Raw genomic sequence first — 17,652 nt, 5'->3', positions numbered from 1 at the left:
CCGTCCGAGGCTCAGAATGGATCTCAAGCGGCACTCCCCCAACACGACCAACAGCCACCCCTCGCATGACAGTCTACAACGATTCTCGCCCCGCAGAACTTCAGCCCCAGACACCAGCCGACATCGCAAGATCCGCGGCGCGTCATCGTGCTCGTGCTTCTCAGTATCCTGCAAGTTCGTCGTCGTCGTCGTCGTCGAGTCATCGGCACACTTATCCTTCTGCTACGCCTGATGTCACGCCTGCTCCGAGCACGGGTAGGAGGAGAGTTAGTATGGTTGCGAGGATTCAGGAGGGTGCGGATGAGAATGATGTTGAGGAAGAGGTTTTGGATATGCTTGAAGAGGATCGGAGGGTTTGGATGGGAAGGAGGGAAGGAGGGGCTTTGGATACGACGCCTCCTGCTGAGGGGCGGTTTGAGAGGTATTTGGAGTAGTTGGGCGTGGTACCGTAATGAGAAGGACTTGGATCGTGGTATTAATGTTCGCGAATCTGTAGGTCTTAATAGCAAAGTATGTCCAACTCCAAATTCTATCACCACAGTAACATTACTGTATCAGATCTATTTACTCAAACTTCATCACATTAACAACCTTCCCAATCCCCTCAATCTCAACCACAACCTCATCTCCATCCTTCAAATACTTCGGCTCAGGCTTCATCCCGATCCCCACACCCCCGGGCGTTCCCGTCATAATTATCGTCCCCGCAGCCAACGTCTGCCCCGTACTCAAAAAACTCACCAACTTCCTCACCCCAAAACACAAATCCCCCGTATCACTATCCTGTCTCAACTCCCCATTCACAAAAGTCTTCAACTTCAACCCACTCGCATCCCCGAGTACCTTGGTACTCACAATCGCCGGTCCCAGTGGCGCATAATGATCAAAAGATTTCGAAAACCCCCATTGCTGCATCATCCCCGCTTTATCTTTTTCCATCTGCCAGTCGCGGCATGAGACGTCGTTTCCTGATATGTACCCGGCGACGTAATCGAGGGCTTCGGATTCTGAGATGTTTTTCGCGGGTTTTCCGATGACGATGGTGAGTTCGCCTTCGTAGTCCAGGTGGGTTTGACCGAGTTTGGGGATTGGGATGGGGGAGCGGGTGTCGGTGACTGTTTGGGGGGATTTGAAGAAGAGGGTTGGGTTTTTGGGGAGGTCGAAGCCGGTTTCTAGGACTGGGAGGTTGGGGGTGTTAGCCTAAGTGTGGGTGGCGAAGTTTTTTGCTTTTTTTTTTCTCTCTCTCGGAATATGTATACGTACTGTGAGTTTTGTAGTTGAGGCCGATGCAACGCACGCTTGGGACGTCTTTTGGTGTGAGAGGGCCGAGAAGTTGTTTGACTTCGTCTTCTTGGCCTGTTGGCTTTGCTTCGATTGGAGTTGGGCCTTCGAGGATTTTGACCTTGAGGCCTCCTTTTTGAGCCAAGTCGTCGATGTCTGGCTTGTCTCCGCTGACTATGGGCTCGCCGTATCTGATCTGATTGTCTTTTGCAGAGACATATCTGATGAGTCTGTCCCAAGCTGTGATGGCCATGGCGCTATTTGTGATACTGAAAGGTCGGAGCTGGTGGTTTACTGCTTGCGTTCTTTGCACGGCTCTAAATACTGATGGCCTTGCGAAAGCGGTGGTCAACATATGCAGAGCTTACAAAGATTCCACAAGATAAGGTAGGGTCCAGGGCCCTAATGTATGTGTTCTTCGGACTTTGTGGACCGTGTGAAGTGTGTGGAGGCATTTCCGCGTCAGGAAACTGCCGCAGGTACACAGCAAACTTTACGGCGCGCATCTTTGTCAAGGGTTTGCCCCATTTTTCAACCAACTAGCCTCTTTTTCGGAAACAGCTCTCTCGAACTAGCTTCACCTTTTCATGTCCTCCCCTTGAACAACAATGGCTGATTATGGCTCTCGAGATGGACGACGGCTTGCCTACATTTGAGCCTATTGGCCCCGCTCCAGTCATCAGTGACGCCGAAAGACTTCATGCGCGGCAAATCCAACCTGACAACCCTGAGATGGCAAAAGCTGAAGCACTCTGCCTTGCTGGAGACGTAGCCTGGCTACTAAACCGAGCCCCAGCTAGCCGCCCGAGCCCCAGCATATCCCGATGCTAGCACCATTGTAGAATCGCCTTGTATAGAATTACGTACTCTTTCCACCTAATACAGGCTATTTCTATTCTTAGTTAGTATTGTTAACGGGCGCGCAGCGCGTATTAACGGGCGCGTAGCGTGTTACCTAGGAAAGAATTCTACCGTAGACCTAAAATTCGCATATCTTCCTCCTTTTATAGTAGATTGCCTAGTAACTATCGAAAATAGCTAAATCTCTATTATACGACGAGTTTCTCGATAATCTTATCGCCGGCGGCGATAACACAATAGTAGAAGACGCGGTAGTAGAAGACGCGGTAGTAGAAGACGCGGTAGACGCGGTAGTAGAAAGCGCTTAGTCGATAGAGATAGTAGTAGAAAGCGCGGAAGACGCGCAATCGACGGTAGTAGATATTAAGTCGTAGGAGGAGGTTTAATTAGTCTTAGAGACTCGTATTCGAGGTCGCTATCGCTATCGCTTACTATCGCTACCTCGCGAGCGTATATCGCTTCTAGACTATCGATCGGTGTCGCTACGCCCTTAGAAGCACCTATTCTTACTAAAGGAGCGTTCTCGTAGTCTAATACCGCGAGAGTCGTAGTTTCCGTCCTATCGAGCCCTTAAGTCCTATATCTACGCTTTCGGAAAAGCGACTAGGTACGAGTTTAAGTAGTATAAGCCGTAGAAGAACAAGAACGGTATCAAATACCGCTACCGCTTCGTATATAGTTGCTTCGGCGTACTAGATAAGCGTACGTAGAAATAGGACGAGGCAGCGATATAGCGAAAGTCGACCTCGAAGAAGATAGGGTATAGGTTCTATTTCTACGCTACTGCTATCGATCTAGCGCAACCTAAAGGCTAGTAGGTTATTCGCTATTCTATAGAAGAAGACTACTATTTCTATAACTACGAGAAAGACGATATTGTCGCCCTTGCTATATATAGAAGGCAATTAAGATCGGTCTAGTTCCTTAAGCAACTAGAGCGGCTTTAGCAAGCGCGAATACTAACCTCGAAGATTATAGCATACTTTCGAGGGCGTAGTGTGCTACTAAAGCCGAAGGACATTAATAATATTGCCTAGTCTCGCAATATTAAGGCACGTCGACAACTAAACTAGGCTAAACATATAATTAAGTTGCTAGATAAACACGCTATATTCTACGATATTATTAACAACCCGGAAAATAGAGCTATTCGGTATATAGTTGCCCTCTATCCTTGCTTAATAGAAGCCTTTAAGAAGACGCTATATACGCTTATATTAGATACGACATACTCTACTAATATCTATAACCTCGAGCTAATAGACATTGTTAGTGCTAGTCCTTTAAACGATACGATTAAATTAGGCGTTAGTCTTATCCGTCCGAAGCTAGACAAACTAGACTTCGTTACGCTCTTAAAGGCCGTCCGGAAGAGCCTTAAACAAGCCGATTGCGCTATACTATCGGTTATTAGTACTAATCGTAAAGAGGCCCTTATAGGTGCTATTAAGGAGGTGTTTCTAGAGTCTACTAATATTGTATATAACTAGCATCTATAACAAGACATACTAACTCGAGTCCGGAAGGAACGAGGCGAGTTTAGTTAAGTTAAGAGCGATAGTAGCTAGATAGACTTACCTTAAACTAACAAGTTTCTACAGCTCTTTACGTATACTATCTATAGTTAAACTGAACAGGAGTTTAATAAGAACGTAAAGAAGTTAGATAACGTGTATCCTATATTCAAGACCTACCTTTATAACAACTAGTAGCGTTATAAGGCTTATATTGTCGACTGCTAGACTAACGAGGTTCTTTACTTTAGTTGTAAGACAACCTCTCGAGTTGAATCTATATATAGACGTATTAAACAGTAGCTTAACTATAGCAGCCGCTACGACATCTTTACGCTCTTTAAGAGCCTATTACAATAGTAGCAAGAAGGTTACGACCGCCGTCGTATTGCTCTTACTAAGAACCTAAAGAGGTGCAATAAGGCACTAGCTAGACTATTCTAGGCTAGTGTTTCTCGTACAACAAGCGACTACTGCTTGCTCGAGGTAAAGGTACTATATTTACGAGCTAAGAACCTTCTACTTACTATAACCGACGACGACGGCAACGAGGTAAAGCACTTAGCGTTCTCGTATAGCTGTTTACGGTGCCGCTACAACGACTACCTTCGTAAGACCTATAGTTATCTATGTATCTACGACTTAATAAAGCTTATTAAGACAGGCGGCAATCGCGCTGTTCTATTACTAAGTTACTTCTATAAGCACTAGTTTATCGACTTCCGTAGAACGGTCCGTCTACGAGAGCTAGAGGTTATCTTTAGTAACCGCAAACCTCTTACTAGCGGAGCTACATTGTATATAACAAAGCGCGCTGCTATAGCACGTAAATTAGACGACCTAAATAAGACAGTAGTCGCTAAGCGACAGAAGACAGCAATAGCTAGAACGACTAAGTTTACACTCGAGCCTAGCGTCTTACTTACTTAGCTAAGAACGACCGTTAAGTACTATAAGTACGTTAAGAGCCAATACCGTACTTAATAATGCCCTTACTAGAAGGCTAATCGTACGTATAGCGCTGCTTGCTATCTAAGCGGCTTCGAGTGCTATAATCTACGAGTCTAGTCTTTACTTCTAATAGCACTAGAACCTCCTTCTAAGCTAGATTCACTCCGCCGAGAGATTAAAGACCTCCGAGCACGTAAGAACACTCGATTATAGGTAGAAGAACAACGTGCGAGATAGTAAGCAGACTATAGCCGCTAGTAGGCGGCATTGTATAAGCAACAATAACGATAGGCTACTTAGCAATAGCACTAGTAGTCGCTTATATAGCTAGTAGGAAGGCCGCTTTATTAACAGGTGCTATAGTAACAGCACTATTAGTTTACTTAGTAATAGCACTATTAGTTCACTTAGTAATAGCAGTATGCTAGTTAGCAACTAAGAGACTAGTATAAGCTAGCATATATAGCCTCGCGTAGTTACAAGGCCGTAGGTCGCAATCCGATTGGACCTAAGTAGATAGCAACTAATAACACCTTCAATTTTGCTATACTACTAATTTACTAACAAACTTTAGCTTTATAGCTAGCAGTAGTATTGCAGTAGCTAGCAGCAGTATTGTAGTAGTTGCCCGGCTAGCGGGGCCTATATCGACGCGATTATCCGCTTCTATACGCGATTATATATAGAACAGCCGATCTCGTAATCTCGGGATATACTAGGGCTCGGGCGGCTAGCTAGGGCTCGGTTTAGTAGCTAGGGAGACGTAGACGCCGCAATAGCCGGCGTTACTAATCTACTACAAACTAGCGCACAAAGTAGAAGTCCGAACGCGAAGATCTAGTACTACTATAAGCGTAGGAAAGCCTATTAGTCGGCCGGCGGGGAAGCCCTGCACCTCCGAAGAGGCTTAGCGAGCGCCTATACCGCTATTTTGCTAGTAATACTGCTATTCTAAGCTCTTGCTATATCGTAGAATCCTAATATAATCGTATCGACGATTTTCAGCGGTATAGACGACTTCTAAGTGTTGTTAGCGTAGTATAAAGTCCGCTCTAATTAACTATTCGCTATAGAAGCTTATTAAGTCCTACCTCGCTAATAGCTATACTCCTAAGCAGATAATTAATAAGACAAAGGTGCTAATAACCGTTAGATCGATATATCGTTATTAGCAGAAGTAGCGACTGTTTAGCGAGCTATATATAAAGAACTATAGCGTTATTAAAGGGCATCTATAGAAGCTTCTATACTAAAAGGAAGAATAGCTATATAACTATCTCTACGAGCGTCTAGATATATACTTTGTAGAGATAATCGCTACTCTTATAGACGAGTTTTATCGATTAAGACCTATAAAGGATAGAGGTAAGGGCATTAAGCTTATAGCGGGTATATTGCGGTCGGTGTTAAAGCGTTAGGGTTAGACTCGTACGAAGCTTTAGATTAAGGCAAAGGAACGTAACCTATTGCTAAGGGCTCTATAGGTAATTAGGTGCGCGAATTAGCCGGTAGATAGGCTTATCTTTATCGACGAGACGGCCTATAATTAGAAGACTAGTTAGCGGAAGTATAGATAGTCGCCTCGAGGCGTTACTTGTATAGATTATTAGTATACGAAGAGAGAAGTTAGATAGTTAGTCCTACCCGCCTTTACAATCTATAGATACCTGCCCTATACGTATATATACTAAGGATCGATTAATGCTAAGCGTTTCTACGCCTAGCTAGACGAAGAGGTGTTGCCGTACCTTCGAAATAGTCCGTCGATAATATTTGTAATAGATAATGCTAGTATCTACTATAGTAGGAGGGTTAAAGAAGCTATACTAGAAGCGGGTTACTATCTCGAGTTTCTTCCGCTATACTTACCGGATCTAAACCCTATCGAATAGACCTTTAATCTGCTTAAGAAAACTATAAAGAAGTATCGCTACTAGCTACCGCTATTTGTAGGCTTTTAGGATTACTTAGTATAGTGTTTATATAAGTATAGAGGTCGCAGGGCGCGTAGGTTGTTTAAACATGCTAGATATAACGTCGAGGGTCGAGATTTGCCGTACGATCCTAAAGCCTTCGAAATAACCGCTAGATCTGTATAAAACATGCTTAATATAGATACTAAAGAGTCCGTATAGTATACGTAGTATAAGGGCACGCCGCCGGCGTCGTTAGATAACCTAGATAATTATATATTAAGTAAGAAAGAGTTTAAAGAAGAACTCGAAGAATCGGATATAGATTTCGAGGACTTCGAGTAATATTACTAGTGCCGGCAAGCGCCGTAGGTAGAGATTTAGATAAATAGTTCGAACGCTAGTCTTGCCTAACGCTCTATTTGTTCTACAACTAACGTATTTAATTTAATATACTAAATTAGGGCTAAATAAGTATAATTATAGCAAGAATCTCCCGCTTATTACAAGTTTGTATATATTATAGTAATAAAAAGAATGTTGCCTAAAGAAAGCCTAAATTCGATCAGATCTCGCCCTCCTTAGCAGCGGCTCTATCCGCGGCGATAAGATTATCGTCCCTCTCTCTTAACTATTCTCGTATAGCTTCCTTCAATCTTAGTCGTATACTATATACTTCTTTAAGCTCGTAAGGCTAGTTAGATTAGTCTATATTCGCAATAGTATCGAGGCGCTATACTAATCCTACGAAAACCCTAATATAGGAGCGTAGAGAGTCCTAATCCGCGAAATCCGGCTAGAGGGTATACTAGTTAAAGAACTTAGTCGTAGCGGCTTTAGAGATTACTATACGCGGCACTTTAATAGGCGCCTTGTAACCTAAGCGATATCTAGTAAGAGCGCGAGTAGGAGTCTTCGACGGCGTACTAGGAATACGGCTAGATCTACTATGCTAAGTGTGTAGCATTCTACCTATAAATTCACCTATTATCTTTATTATACTACTGTTCTTGCCTAGCGAGTCCGACTTGCTAAGGCGGCGGCGTAGCTTCGCCTAATACTTCTTCTCGATCTTGCGAGTTATTAATATTATCTCTACCGAGACTAGAAGCCTATCTAGCTAAGAACCGTCCTTATTCTATATATAATCGCCCTTCGCAATAGCCTAGCTAAGTTTGATTATAGCAGCGTTATAGAACAGAAAGTAACCCTTAGCAACCTCCTTTATAGTCCGATCGCGCTAGTAAGCACCCTTACCGGCCTTATAGCTATTTAGATAGTCCTTCCGAGTATAGAGCTACTTATTAATTATCTTAAAGTCGTACCTACTAGACGACTTAAGTTTAGCAACAATTAGACTAACATTCCTTATTTAAACCGCATTAGGGTTCTTCTTTAACTTATTAACCTCCTTGCCCTTACCCTTACCGCTAGCTGCTACTAACTGCTCGGGCTTTATATAGAACTCTAGGTTAATAAAAGGACGCTTCTTTCTAGCCTTAACGAGATCAATCGCGTAGTTAAGAGCTTATCGATAAACGAAGTCGCTATCGATATCGTTACCTACTTAGTACTAGTCGCTAACAAACGCAGTCTTCGCTCCGTTAGCGCTAGCGCGAATAATAACTCGATAAGGTCGATTATAGCCGTTAAGCTAAGCAAACTTCGCCGCCTACGAGTGTCCGTCCTATAGCTCTTTATCTCTTATAGTAAGGAACTTTACTAGCTTCGTAGTAAGCGATCGATTAGTACCCTTCTTAGCTAGATTAAACACAGTCTACTGTCCTTCGTAATAGAAGACTTTAAGCTTATTAGTTAAGTTGAAAGAGCTAGGTTAAGTTATAGGTACGTTATCTACCGCTAGAGCGGACATACTACTAGTAGTAGCGTTACCCTCTAGTACTATATCGAAAGAGGAGGATATAGAGGGCTAAGCGGAGGAAGAAACAGCCGTTTTGTTAGAGACAACGTTACTATTATCCTCTACTAGCGGTGCTACGGTCTCCTTACTTAGTGCTACTACCGATAGAGCGATTAGTACGGTATTCTTCTTACCCTTCTTGCCGGCTCTAGTAGACCCACTCTTTAACTACTAACCCGTGTTAGCAATACGTCTTATTAACGGCGGACTAATAGCCTTCTTAAGAGTATAGATTACCTTCTTCTTTAGCGTAGAGTTATTTACCTTGTCGTCTAATCTCGCTAGAGGTACGCCGGCGGTCGATCGAGTTAACTTTAGACCTATCTTAGCGCTAGAATACTAGAAATCGATAAGAATACGCGTACGAGGCTCGAATACACGATTATCCTCTATTTAACAATAGTAGAGAGGAAGAAACACTCGATTCTACTAGTAAAACTATCCCTATAGTCCTCCGGCTACTCGATCGAGAGAGGAGGCGGCTCTACGGACCGTACTAACAGGCTTTCCTACGCTTATAGTAATGCTCTTAGATGCAGGGGTACTAGTGAACTTCGTAAACATTAAACCGGCTATAGAAAACAGATCGCAGCCAATCCTATCGCTCTTTCTATAGCATAGCTAGGACATTAACGAGCTAGAGTAGTAGTGTCTCCCTCCGTTGCTCTCGTAGGTTTAATCGTTAGCTATATCGATAATTATATGGTTAACCGAGCTTACAGGCACGCTGTAGCAACCGGGGCTGATGAAGCTCTCGTATCCTAGTTTTTAAGCCATAGTGCTAATCCGAACGCAAGATGTCAGATGGATATAACTCCTCTCTCTACTGCGGCAGGATGCGCACCTTTCCTAATAGTTAAACAGCTTCTCGCGCACTGCCCTCTACGCACTTCCTTCCAGGGAGAGCTGCTTCACTGGGCAGCTCGACGACAATCTGACGACGCCGATCAAGTCGTTAGGCTTATTCTCGAGCGCTGCCAGCCTGACATCAATGGTATAATGTACAAGGGCGATCCCTTCTCGTACGAACTACAGAAGGTTACTGGCTTCGGGACCGCCCTCCACGAGGTTGCAAAGATGGGACAACTGCGCGTTGCCGAGCTACTACTTCAGACAGGTACCGATATCTCTATCCGCGACCCTTGCGGAAAAACGGCGCTAGAGACGGCCAGACAGCATGGAGATCATGCAGTAATTGAGCTTCTTTGGCGGGCTGAAAAGAAGCTGGCATCAAATATGTAGTAACGTTATTTTCATTGGCCACCGACACACGCATTCTACGTATGAAGTGGATCGCGGGGAGGTGAAGTGGGGTGGGGTGTTGTCAGAACGGCAGTTGCGAAGGCACGCAGACAACAATGATATCCCGGGATGAAACGACGGATCGATCAATTAAAAAATTGGGCGGTACCTGCGTCAAATTATGTAAGAATTGATGTACAGCAATGATGAGAGCCGAGGAGGTCTGGCATGCCGGCACCGGAACGCAGCTGAATCAAACTTTCTACAGCGAATATAGATATCACCGAGCCGTCGCCCGAGAGTCGGCAAGGAGAATGCACGGCAGTTACGCGGTCAACATATCAAGATGCTGCTTCACATCAACAGCGTAAGACGTCCAATGACATGACCGTTGCCTACCTGGCATATACATTGACCAGATCTCCATTCACTCTCGACTCTGTCCATCCATATAATCCTTATATCTGCACCCCATGACAGGATTTCCTAACAAGGCTGCAGTGTGACGGCCAAATCCGCTGTGAGCTTGGTCAAGGATGCATCAGCGGCCTTTAGCTCAATCTGAGATGTAATCGCATAGCTGGGCTGCGTACCCGTGACGCGTCCAAAGTGCTTCATGGGGGCCGGGGCTTGATGTGACCTGTCAGCATGTCGAAAACGGTTTGGAATACCAAGCCGTGGTATGGGACGTCTCCCGGCTCAAGGACTCCCCCTCTCGTGCGTCTTCATACGCAGCCTTCGAAAGAGATACGCTTAGTAGTAGCCAGGGGCTCAAGTTCTGCCAATGTCCGACCACTTGTCGTGTCCGTTGCAATCTCCATTCAGACGAATTCACCATCATGACCCAGCCCCCGGATGCCCAGGTAGTGTATCCACATCCATTTTCCATCGCACCTTTGTTTCCACTAAGCTTCACCCAATCCTCCTGAGGTGATGTTACCGACACCAGAAGTAGTGATCTCAAGTTACACCATAGCTTCACCCTCCTCATAAAGATCAACATGAGTCTGCGCGCTGTGCATATTGTATAGTATTTCCAGCGCCTGTTCCTGCCAATCACGGAATGCATCTGCGAGGCCTTGCCAGCCCAGTTATCTGGGTATGTTGTCGAAAGACAGCCTTGAATGTGGTGGAGATATATGTGTTCAGCTCTTGCCCTCCTCAGGCATCTCGTTTTGCCAGTCATGCTTGTTGAACACGTCGATCGCGAGCTGAAATCGGCGTTCGAGTTCTGCGTATCCCTACGGAGTTCCCACTCTACCATCGCTGGCGCGTTTCTGGCAAGATTGCTGCTTTTAGATCAGTTCCGTTCCCTTACCATGCAGTAAGAGATGAAGGACTCCTACGATGCAGCAACGCAGATGTGGCGCGATACTTATCGCGACGCTTGTCGCAGTAGCATGATGGTGGTGATGCGAGCGAACGCGAGAGATCACGAGTCTTGGCGCAAGGTATATTACTTATATCGAGCCTCCCACTGTTCTACAGAATTCTCACTACAACTCTTCAACCCGGACTTTTGGAGCATGATACCTCTCGGAACGGTAGAGATACATGGAAGGTCCACGAATACACGAAACTCAGAATTTCCAAGTGGTAATGGTGAACCGAAAAGAGCACCATTTTGTTGAGGCCGATGCACCGTCCTCCATATGCTGCCAGAGGCCATTTCCACGTGATAGCCGATGGACGATAGCTATATTTCATCTCATCATGGTTGGTTGGCTGGCTTTGACTACTTGGACACGCTCGCGAGCCACTCTGGATCACGAGCGACGAAGTGGCAGTCAAAGAACTTTGGGTGTGCTTCCTGCGTGCGATCTGGTTAGCTCTTCATCCAGACTTGAGTTGCGACGAGACTCTGACTGACGATTTGCTCATATACATCTGAGAAATTGATGGGATGAAGGTCCGGCGTCCTGCCCATACCATCCACCGGCTCGCGAAAGCGGAAAGCGAGGATGAGACGCGTCAAAATGGCATAAGTCAGCCTGTTGGAGATGCCAACCGCCGGGCATATCCTTGATCCTGCTCCGAACGCGGAATGAGGCAGTGGACTATCGTCGTCAAGATATCTCTCCGGATTGAAATGCCAAGCATCGTCCCCGAATTGATCTGTATCGTGGCTGACGGCTTGCGAGTTCAGGATTACCGCCATCCCCTTTGGTATCTTGATACCTCTGTGTTCGATATCCTGGGAAGCTTGTCTAGGAATTGCGAAGGGTGCGATGATGAAGAAGCGCATTGTCTCCTTGTACAGGCTTACGAGCAGCGGCACCTTTTCTTCGCGGAAAGCACCATTCCAGGCCGCCGAACGATCACCAGAGTACGCAGTCAGAATTGCTTCGTACACTGCTTCTTGAGCACTCTGTCCTTCAGGCGAACTCAGCCATGCGACACCTTGGTAGACGCTTGAAGCTACTGTATCTGGAGCGGCTTAAAGAAGCGACAAACACGTACTATGGATCTCGTCGTCCGAGAGCTTGTCCTCGCCGAGGGAATTGACGATACAGTCAACGGTTTCTCCCGCCTCAACTCTCTTTTGAAAAGAGCCGTACGAGACCTCCGTGTGCTAAGCCCGCACCTTCTCGGCCATGATCGTCTCTGTAGTAGATTGCCGTATCCAGCGCAGTATCGGTACAAAGTGCCTGAAAGTCTTCGTCGAGTTACGAACAGCAGAGATTGCATTGATTGACCACAGAAACCTCGTCATAAAAGCATCGTTGACCTCACCAAATCTCGCGCCAGAGGTAAGAGACAGTGCCAGGTCGAATACCACATGGCGTAAGTGATAGTACACATCCGTTGGGATCTTTCCGGTTTGGCCCTTGTCGTACATATCTCGAATCAGAGCTACGCTGGTCGGTTCCACTAGATGGTAGTACTTTGGCCAATTCGGGATTCCCAAGGCTCGCATACCTGCCATGCGACACTTCCGAATCTGAGGAGTCAGAGAAGTGCCAGTGATGTCTACTCCCAGCTTTTCCACGAATTCCGGCTGATTAGGTCGATCACTAAGACTATCAGATTGGCCGACCCACATATCCTTCATAGCTGCCCAGGCTGTACACTCATCAGCGGGGCAACAGATTACCAGCGATGAGCTCACAATTCACCACAACCGTCCTCTGATACCCGAGCCGGCACTGGAAGATATCGGTATTAAGCTGTCTGGCCCATTCAGCATATACTGTTGAATCGTTCTTCTTGCGCCTCCCTCCCAATGCTGCCAAGTGACCGATAAATGGTAGTCCATTTGGCACTTCTGGGAGACCTTCGATTTTCGGGAAATTGGTGGCAAATGCCTCATACTTTTAGCAGAGTCAGCAAGATCGATGAGCAGCACAGAAAGAAACCCCATATTTGCTGACCAGCAGATAGATCAGAAGGAGCACCCCAGATACATATGCTCCTATTGCATATGCTGGATGCTCAAAACCGCTCAAAATGCTGGACATGTTGAGCTTCTGCTCTGCTCTGCTCGATGTGCAACGATCGCGGTATGTAGTCTCGGCTGGACGAGCTCAGGAGCACTGCTTATATACGTATGGATAGCTACTTGCGGTCTTGGTGCGGAGCTGTCTGTCTACCAGAGATCGACATGGACGTAGAGTTGTGTTCAAACGGACACCAGATCGCTTTGACCTCATCTCTAAATACCCGATCACCAAGCCATCGTGAGTGGTCGAATTTTGTCAGGATCTCGAAAAATCTTGGGGTCTCTGTGTCGCTACTGTGGTGCCTCCTGCAATGAAGTACTTCCCGAAAGTTACACCTTCTAGTGGAGTCACTCTGGGCAATGCAGCTGGTGCAGCACAGTAAAATCGCAAGGTCTCTTTGAAAACGGCGTTTCGAATAGGTAGATGCTCGAGTTGTTCCTCTGTGAAGGGTTCGTCTAGCGCAGCCACCTTCGGCTTCTTCAAGATCCTTTTGTACTGTGAATCCGGATTTCCCGCAAAAAAAAAACAAAAAAAAAGAAAGCTGCCGGCCTCCACTACCTATGGTCTCCCGATCCGTAAGTACCGGATCATGTTTCTCCGCTTCATCCAAAATTTTGGAGAAGATGTCTTTGCTTCGGAAGCGCCTTTGCTGTTCAGCACGGCAGTCTTGCCTCGCTCCAGGAGGTCTGGATTTCCTTTGAACATATCTTGGATGGCTGGAAGAGGGATCAGCCGTAGTATCTGATAGGGTATCGGGAAGTCGTATGTGGAGGGAGCAGAGCGTCTTCCATCATTTAAGACTCCGAATCTCGGTCTATGGATTCTGCGTGTGTTGCTTCGATTGTTGCGCCGATGACTGCTTGAACCGATGCAAAGCTTAGACGACGCGTTTTAACACGCGAAGTTGGAGATGGAGAAAGCAACAGCTGCCGTATTGAAGTGCATTTTATGTTTTTGAGTAAAGAAAAGCAGGTAATGTGGTACTTGGTAGCGCATTTCTTTTGCGGACTGAGCTCCGTGTGCTCAAGCCTGATTGGCGGGAGAAACGCATGTTCGGATGTGATCACTTGTGAATCATTTGCATTAGCATTGCTTATAGCTATTTCGATCCCTGATCTGTACATCGAAGTATTCCAACTCGCGCGTCTTGAGAACCGTTCCCTACTGCGAACAGCAAAAACTCCGAGGTGGTCTCAGCATATGTTCTTCGATGCTTTAAAAGAAACGCTTCACATGGAATGGAAACCACAGCAAGGGTATCCGTGAACTGGACATGTTGCGCCTTTATTTTCCTTCAAGGGATCATTAGCAAATTCCTGCAAATACCAAAGTGCCGATGACAATGACCTACAGAATCGCAAGTCCCGTCCCGTTTCCGTGGTATTATGGGGGCCAGTGATTGGATGCCCGCAGAAATGTCATCCAGACGTGTCGGCAGTGGAATGGCATTTGCGATCGCGGCCTTTACACCCGTTTGAGTCAGTCCGCGCATACGCAAAGGCAGTATGTAGTGCAAGCTGACTGACCAGAGCCAAAAGCAATAAGCTAGCGAGATTCTTCATCTTAGCTGAGAAAGGTAGACCAGTAGGCTCCTATGCTCTCAATATTCAACTGTGCTAAGGTGCGGAGGAGCGTAGTAGCGGCGTTTTAAGACTTGCTCAACTTTGAGTAGAACGTTGGACGAGGCTTAGAGTGAACGAGATGCTGCTATATGTATGGCACGTAAGTCCTTGCAGCAGGCTTAGTACGGGTGACACTCCTTGTTTGCTTGTCTCGGATGCATACGATGCCGTCGAGAGGCTGGAGTGGAGAACTTTATCGTCACTCATAACGGGAGGTAAGTGGTGTGACTCTTGTTGTACGGTAGCTGGGCTACCCGCATTCTTCTTCTCTGGAGATCGACGCCAACACAGCTGGGTCACGAAGCGATCCAAGCCCTTGCATCAATCCGAAGCTTGCCTTCGAACAAGCAAGCTCGCTCTCACAAACCCCATCTGCTGCATACGCGAGTCTGGCCACGCAGCTGCATACGCGAGTCTGGCCACGCATACGGTCCCGTCTTGAGGTAGTTTTGTTCTACGATGGCCCGCAAGCTCGAAGATTCAGATGCCTGGCGTACTGCGTCAAGATAGCAGGCATGTCAGCAACTCAAGCATATGCTTTAAGCTTAATACAGCCTGCACTTTCCTGGCTTTTTCTGTGTGCGCATCTCGTAGCCCAAGAGATTTATTTCGTTCGAAGAATTGCGGCCTGAACGTATTCACAAAAGCAAACACATGTTGTGCAATGCTTTCGAGGGACCAGTTTCGACACTCCATTTAAGGGCTGCAGAGTAGGGAGAAGGCTGTTTCGTTTACTAGCTCCGTTCGGAGTCCTTGGCGGGGTTGAACATTCAGGCTTTTCCCCAGGTCGAGGGTCAAGCAAGAGATGGCATCATGGCGATTGGTCGTGTAAGGCGGTGTTCGATAGCAGTGTGAAGCCTCGTATCCCGGACCAAATCACGACCTTATATTGACCAGTAGATGTTCAGAGTGCGCAGTCTTGACTCGGGCAAAGGCCTATACGGTGTAGTCTCGGAAGGTGTTGGAGTGCAGTTGGGTGTGCATATTCTGGAAGGGAGACAGTAGGACACATCAGCGGGATGCAGGACACTTTGGCTGTATATATGCTGCGATACTGAGCAGGTTTGCGCTGATTGTTCGCGCGTGATTGGCAGTCCGCGAGCTTAAGGGCGGTCCTATCGTGAATCGACTAGGTAGCCTGGTTAGGGAAGCTCTCCGCCTAAGCTCTAGCAGCAGTTGCATAGGGAAGAAGACGTGCTTGCTAGTCGGATGACGGTCTTCTTCGAAGGCTGTTGAGCATCTCGGGACTCATTATTGTGCTTCGTCGTGGCACAGTTCAGAACGTAACTAGAGGTGAGATTCTAGTCTAGAAAGGAGGTGGAGTTCTCCGCCAAGCCGGCGGAATTGCAATCCCGCTCCGACCTTTGCGCAGGCATTGTTCGTACTGTAGTCCTTCAGCCCACGGCATTAGCATACCATACCGTATGAACGCCCTCATATAGAGGACCGACAGCGTTAATGTTCGCTTTATATTACCATCGGAGGAACATGCGAATGAGCGGCCATCAATTCGAGCCCAGAAAGAGTAAGCAGAGAGGCGTGAATGAAGCAGTGAACACGTCGGAGGATCGCTGCATATGAAGCAATTCATTTGCTAAAGTCGTTGCTGATCGTCTTCGCTCGGCAATACCCAAGATCTTGGTCCATAATCCGTCGGACTCTTCCACGAAATGGCCGGCGTGCTCTATACCCAAGGCGGTCTTCTCAGGGCTGGTTGGAGACTGTTATGTCTGTGAGACACGGCCGAGACATAAATATGGTCTGGAGCAGTCTTCCACTTATCTTCGACGGCACTGTCAAGAGCAAGAAGTACGATCGATCCTGCTGCAATGACAGAGCACTTCTTGCGATAGGTGTTGACCGGTCTCTGCCTCAATCAGGGCTTCCTCTAAGAAAATCCACAACCTCCGCTGCTGCGAGAATTCACTCACAACCCGACGCGCCATGATTACTTGACAGGCTGGAAGAGCTTTCTAGAGCCTTTCATCTTGTTTGCTGGTTGTTTTACACCATCTAAGAATATGGTTCATTGTCCTGAGCACTGCCGATATCTTGAGATAAGTACATGACAACCCTTCCGTTCACAGCACCTTACTCCCTCCAAGTACTTCATGCAGTACCATCTAATCCCAGTCGGAAGAGGCTGTGTCATTAAGCTCGCCGACTTCCGCTGCCACGTTTTCGCCGCCACAGATTGCATAGACGATGTCGCGATTTTCATCCCGCTTGGCCACACCCACGTCTTCATCGGCAACGTTCGAGCCTCAATCAGAGCGGACAAAGCACACGAAATCATTCATCTGAAAAATCCACAGAACATGGGCGAGGAATTGGCGAAAGGGATGGCGAAGTTCAGAGATGATCCAGCTAACAGCATACCTGACCACGCAAAGTTCATATGCACAAAGGCGCAGGGCGCGGAGCTTAAAGAAGTTGTAAAGAAGAGGGTCACGCAAATCGTGGAAAGGGCGTATCCAGAAGGTCTCGGATGGCTGGAACGTCCTGAATCGCAGGAAGTCAAGCAGTATGCTGCCTGGGCCTGCTTTCACACCAATCGACTCTTCGACGAAAGTGAACGCATCACAACGGGCGGCTACATTGTGCAAGCATTATATGAACTCATGTACTGCGACTTACGAGATGCATCCCCAGCTTATGGATTCGTGGCCCAGCCGGGAAAAGAACCTTACTGGTTGGACAGGATCACCGAAGAGGGTGTTCCAACCCAATCTCTCGACGGCTTCGGCTTCAACGAGCCATATGCTGCACCAATGCTGCCGTCTGAGACCGAGCTTCACTTCATTTGGCATGAGGCTAAATCAGAATGGGTCACGCGATCGGAATACAGGCAAGAGCCGCAAGAGCCGCACCCTCCAGCAAGCAAGAAAGCCGTAAGGTTCTCAATAC

The 17,652-nt window shown here is 46.9% G+C and overlaps 5 protein-coding genes across 5 annotated transcripts; 3 read left to right on the top strand and 2 right to left on the bottom strand.

The window, feature by feature from the left end:
• Nucleotides 1–483: 483 nt before the first annotated feature.
• Nucleotides 484–1,657, bottom strand: MYCFIDRAFT_182631 (uncharacterized protein). The gene is made up of 2 exons (XM_007928017.1): nt 1,264–1,657; nt 484–1,178 (listed from the first exon to the last, which is right to left on the bottom strand). The coding sequence occupies exons 1-2, from the start codon at nt 1,532–1,534 to the stop codon at nt 565–567; spliced, it is 885 nt and encodes a 294-aa protein (XP_007926208.1). The 5' UTR covers nt 1,535–1,657; the 3' UTR covers nt 484–564.
• Nucleotides 1,658–1,686: 29 nt separating this feature from the next.
• On the top strand, nt 1,687–2,112 carry MYCFIDRAFT_174323 (uncharacterized protein; the record flags this gene model as incomplete). Its single annotated transcript, XM_007928016.1, has 3 exons — nt 1,687–1,692; nt 1,724–1,798; nt 1,825–2,112. The coding sequence occupies 3 exons, from the start codon at nt 1,687–1,689 to the stop codon at nt 2,110–2,112; spliced, it is 369 nt and encodes a 122-aa protein (XP_007926207.1).
• A 7,031-nt stretch (nt 2,113–9,143) lies between these two features.
• Nucleotides 9,144–10,054, top strand: MYCFIDRAFT_174322 (uncharacterized protein; the record flags this gene model as incomplete). The annotated part of the gene is made up of 6 exons (XM_007928015.1): nt 9,144–9,197; nt 9,246–9,533; nt 9,604–9,632; nt 9,663–9,759; nt 9,794–9,866; nt 9,897–10,054. The coding sequence occupies 6 exons, from the start codon at nt 9,144–9,146 to the stop codon at nt 10,052–10,054; spliced, it is 699 nt and encodes a 232-aa protein (XP_007926206.1).
• A 1,139-nt stretch (nt 10,055–11,193) lies between these two features.
• Nucleotides 11,194–12,347, bottom strand: MYCFIDRAFT_211155 (uncharacterized protein). The gene is made up of 2 exons (XM_007928014.1): nt 11,565–12,347; nt 11,194–11,507 (listed from the first exon to the last, which is right to left on the bottom strand). The coding sequence occupies exons 1-2, from the start codon at nt 11,926–11,928 to the stop codon at nt 11,419–11,421; spliced, it is 453 nt and encodes a 150-aa protein (XP_007926205.1). The 5' UTR covers nt 11,929–12,347; the 3' UTR covers nt 11,194–11,418.
• Nucleotides 12,348–14,098: 1,751 nt separating this feature from the next.
• MYCFIDRAFT_174320 (uncharacterized protein) lies at nt 14,099–17,640 on the top strand (the record flags this gene model as incomplete). Its single annotated transcript, XM_007928013.1, has 26 exons — nt 14,099–14,110; nt 14,137–14,182; nt 14,211–14,310; nt 14,346–14,453; nt 14,477–14,500; nt 14,537–14,626; nt 14,653–14,736; nt 14,809–15,040; nt 15,078–15,322; nt 15,348–15,404; nt 15,428–15,455; nt 15,484–15,571; nt 15,603–15,654; nt 15,680–15,688; nt 15,718–15,828; nt 15,854–15,865; nt 15,930–15,939; nt 15,974–16,011; nt 16,056–16,122; nt 16,157–16,199; nt 16,245–16,284; nt 16,312–16,598; nt 16,639–16,776; nt 16,803–16,861; nt 16,902–17,573; nt 17,608–17,640. 26 exons carry the CDS (start codon nt 14,099–14,101, stop codon nt 17,638–17,640), a joined length of 2,685 nt encoding a protein of 894 aa, XP_007926204.1.
• Between the last annotated feature and the right edge of the window lie 12 nt (nt 17,641–17,652).

This window comes from Pseudocercospora fijiensis (genome assembly GCF_000340215.1).
Source record: "Pseudocercospora fijiensis CIRAD86 unplaced genomic scaffold MYCFIscaffold_4, whole genome shotgun sequence".
Taxonomy (NCBI): Eukaryota; Fungi; Ascomycota; class Dothideomycetes; order Mycosphaerellales; family Mycosphaerellaceae; genus Pseudocercospora; species Pseudocercospora fijiensis.
This window is presented reverse-complemented; position numbering and strand designations above follow the sequence as displayed.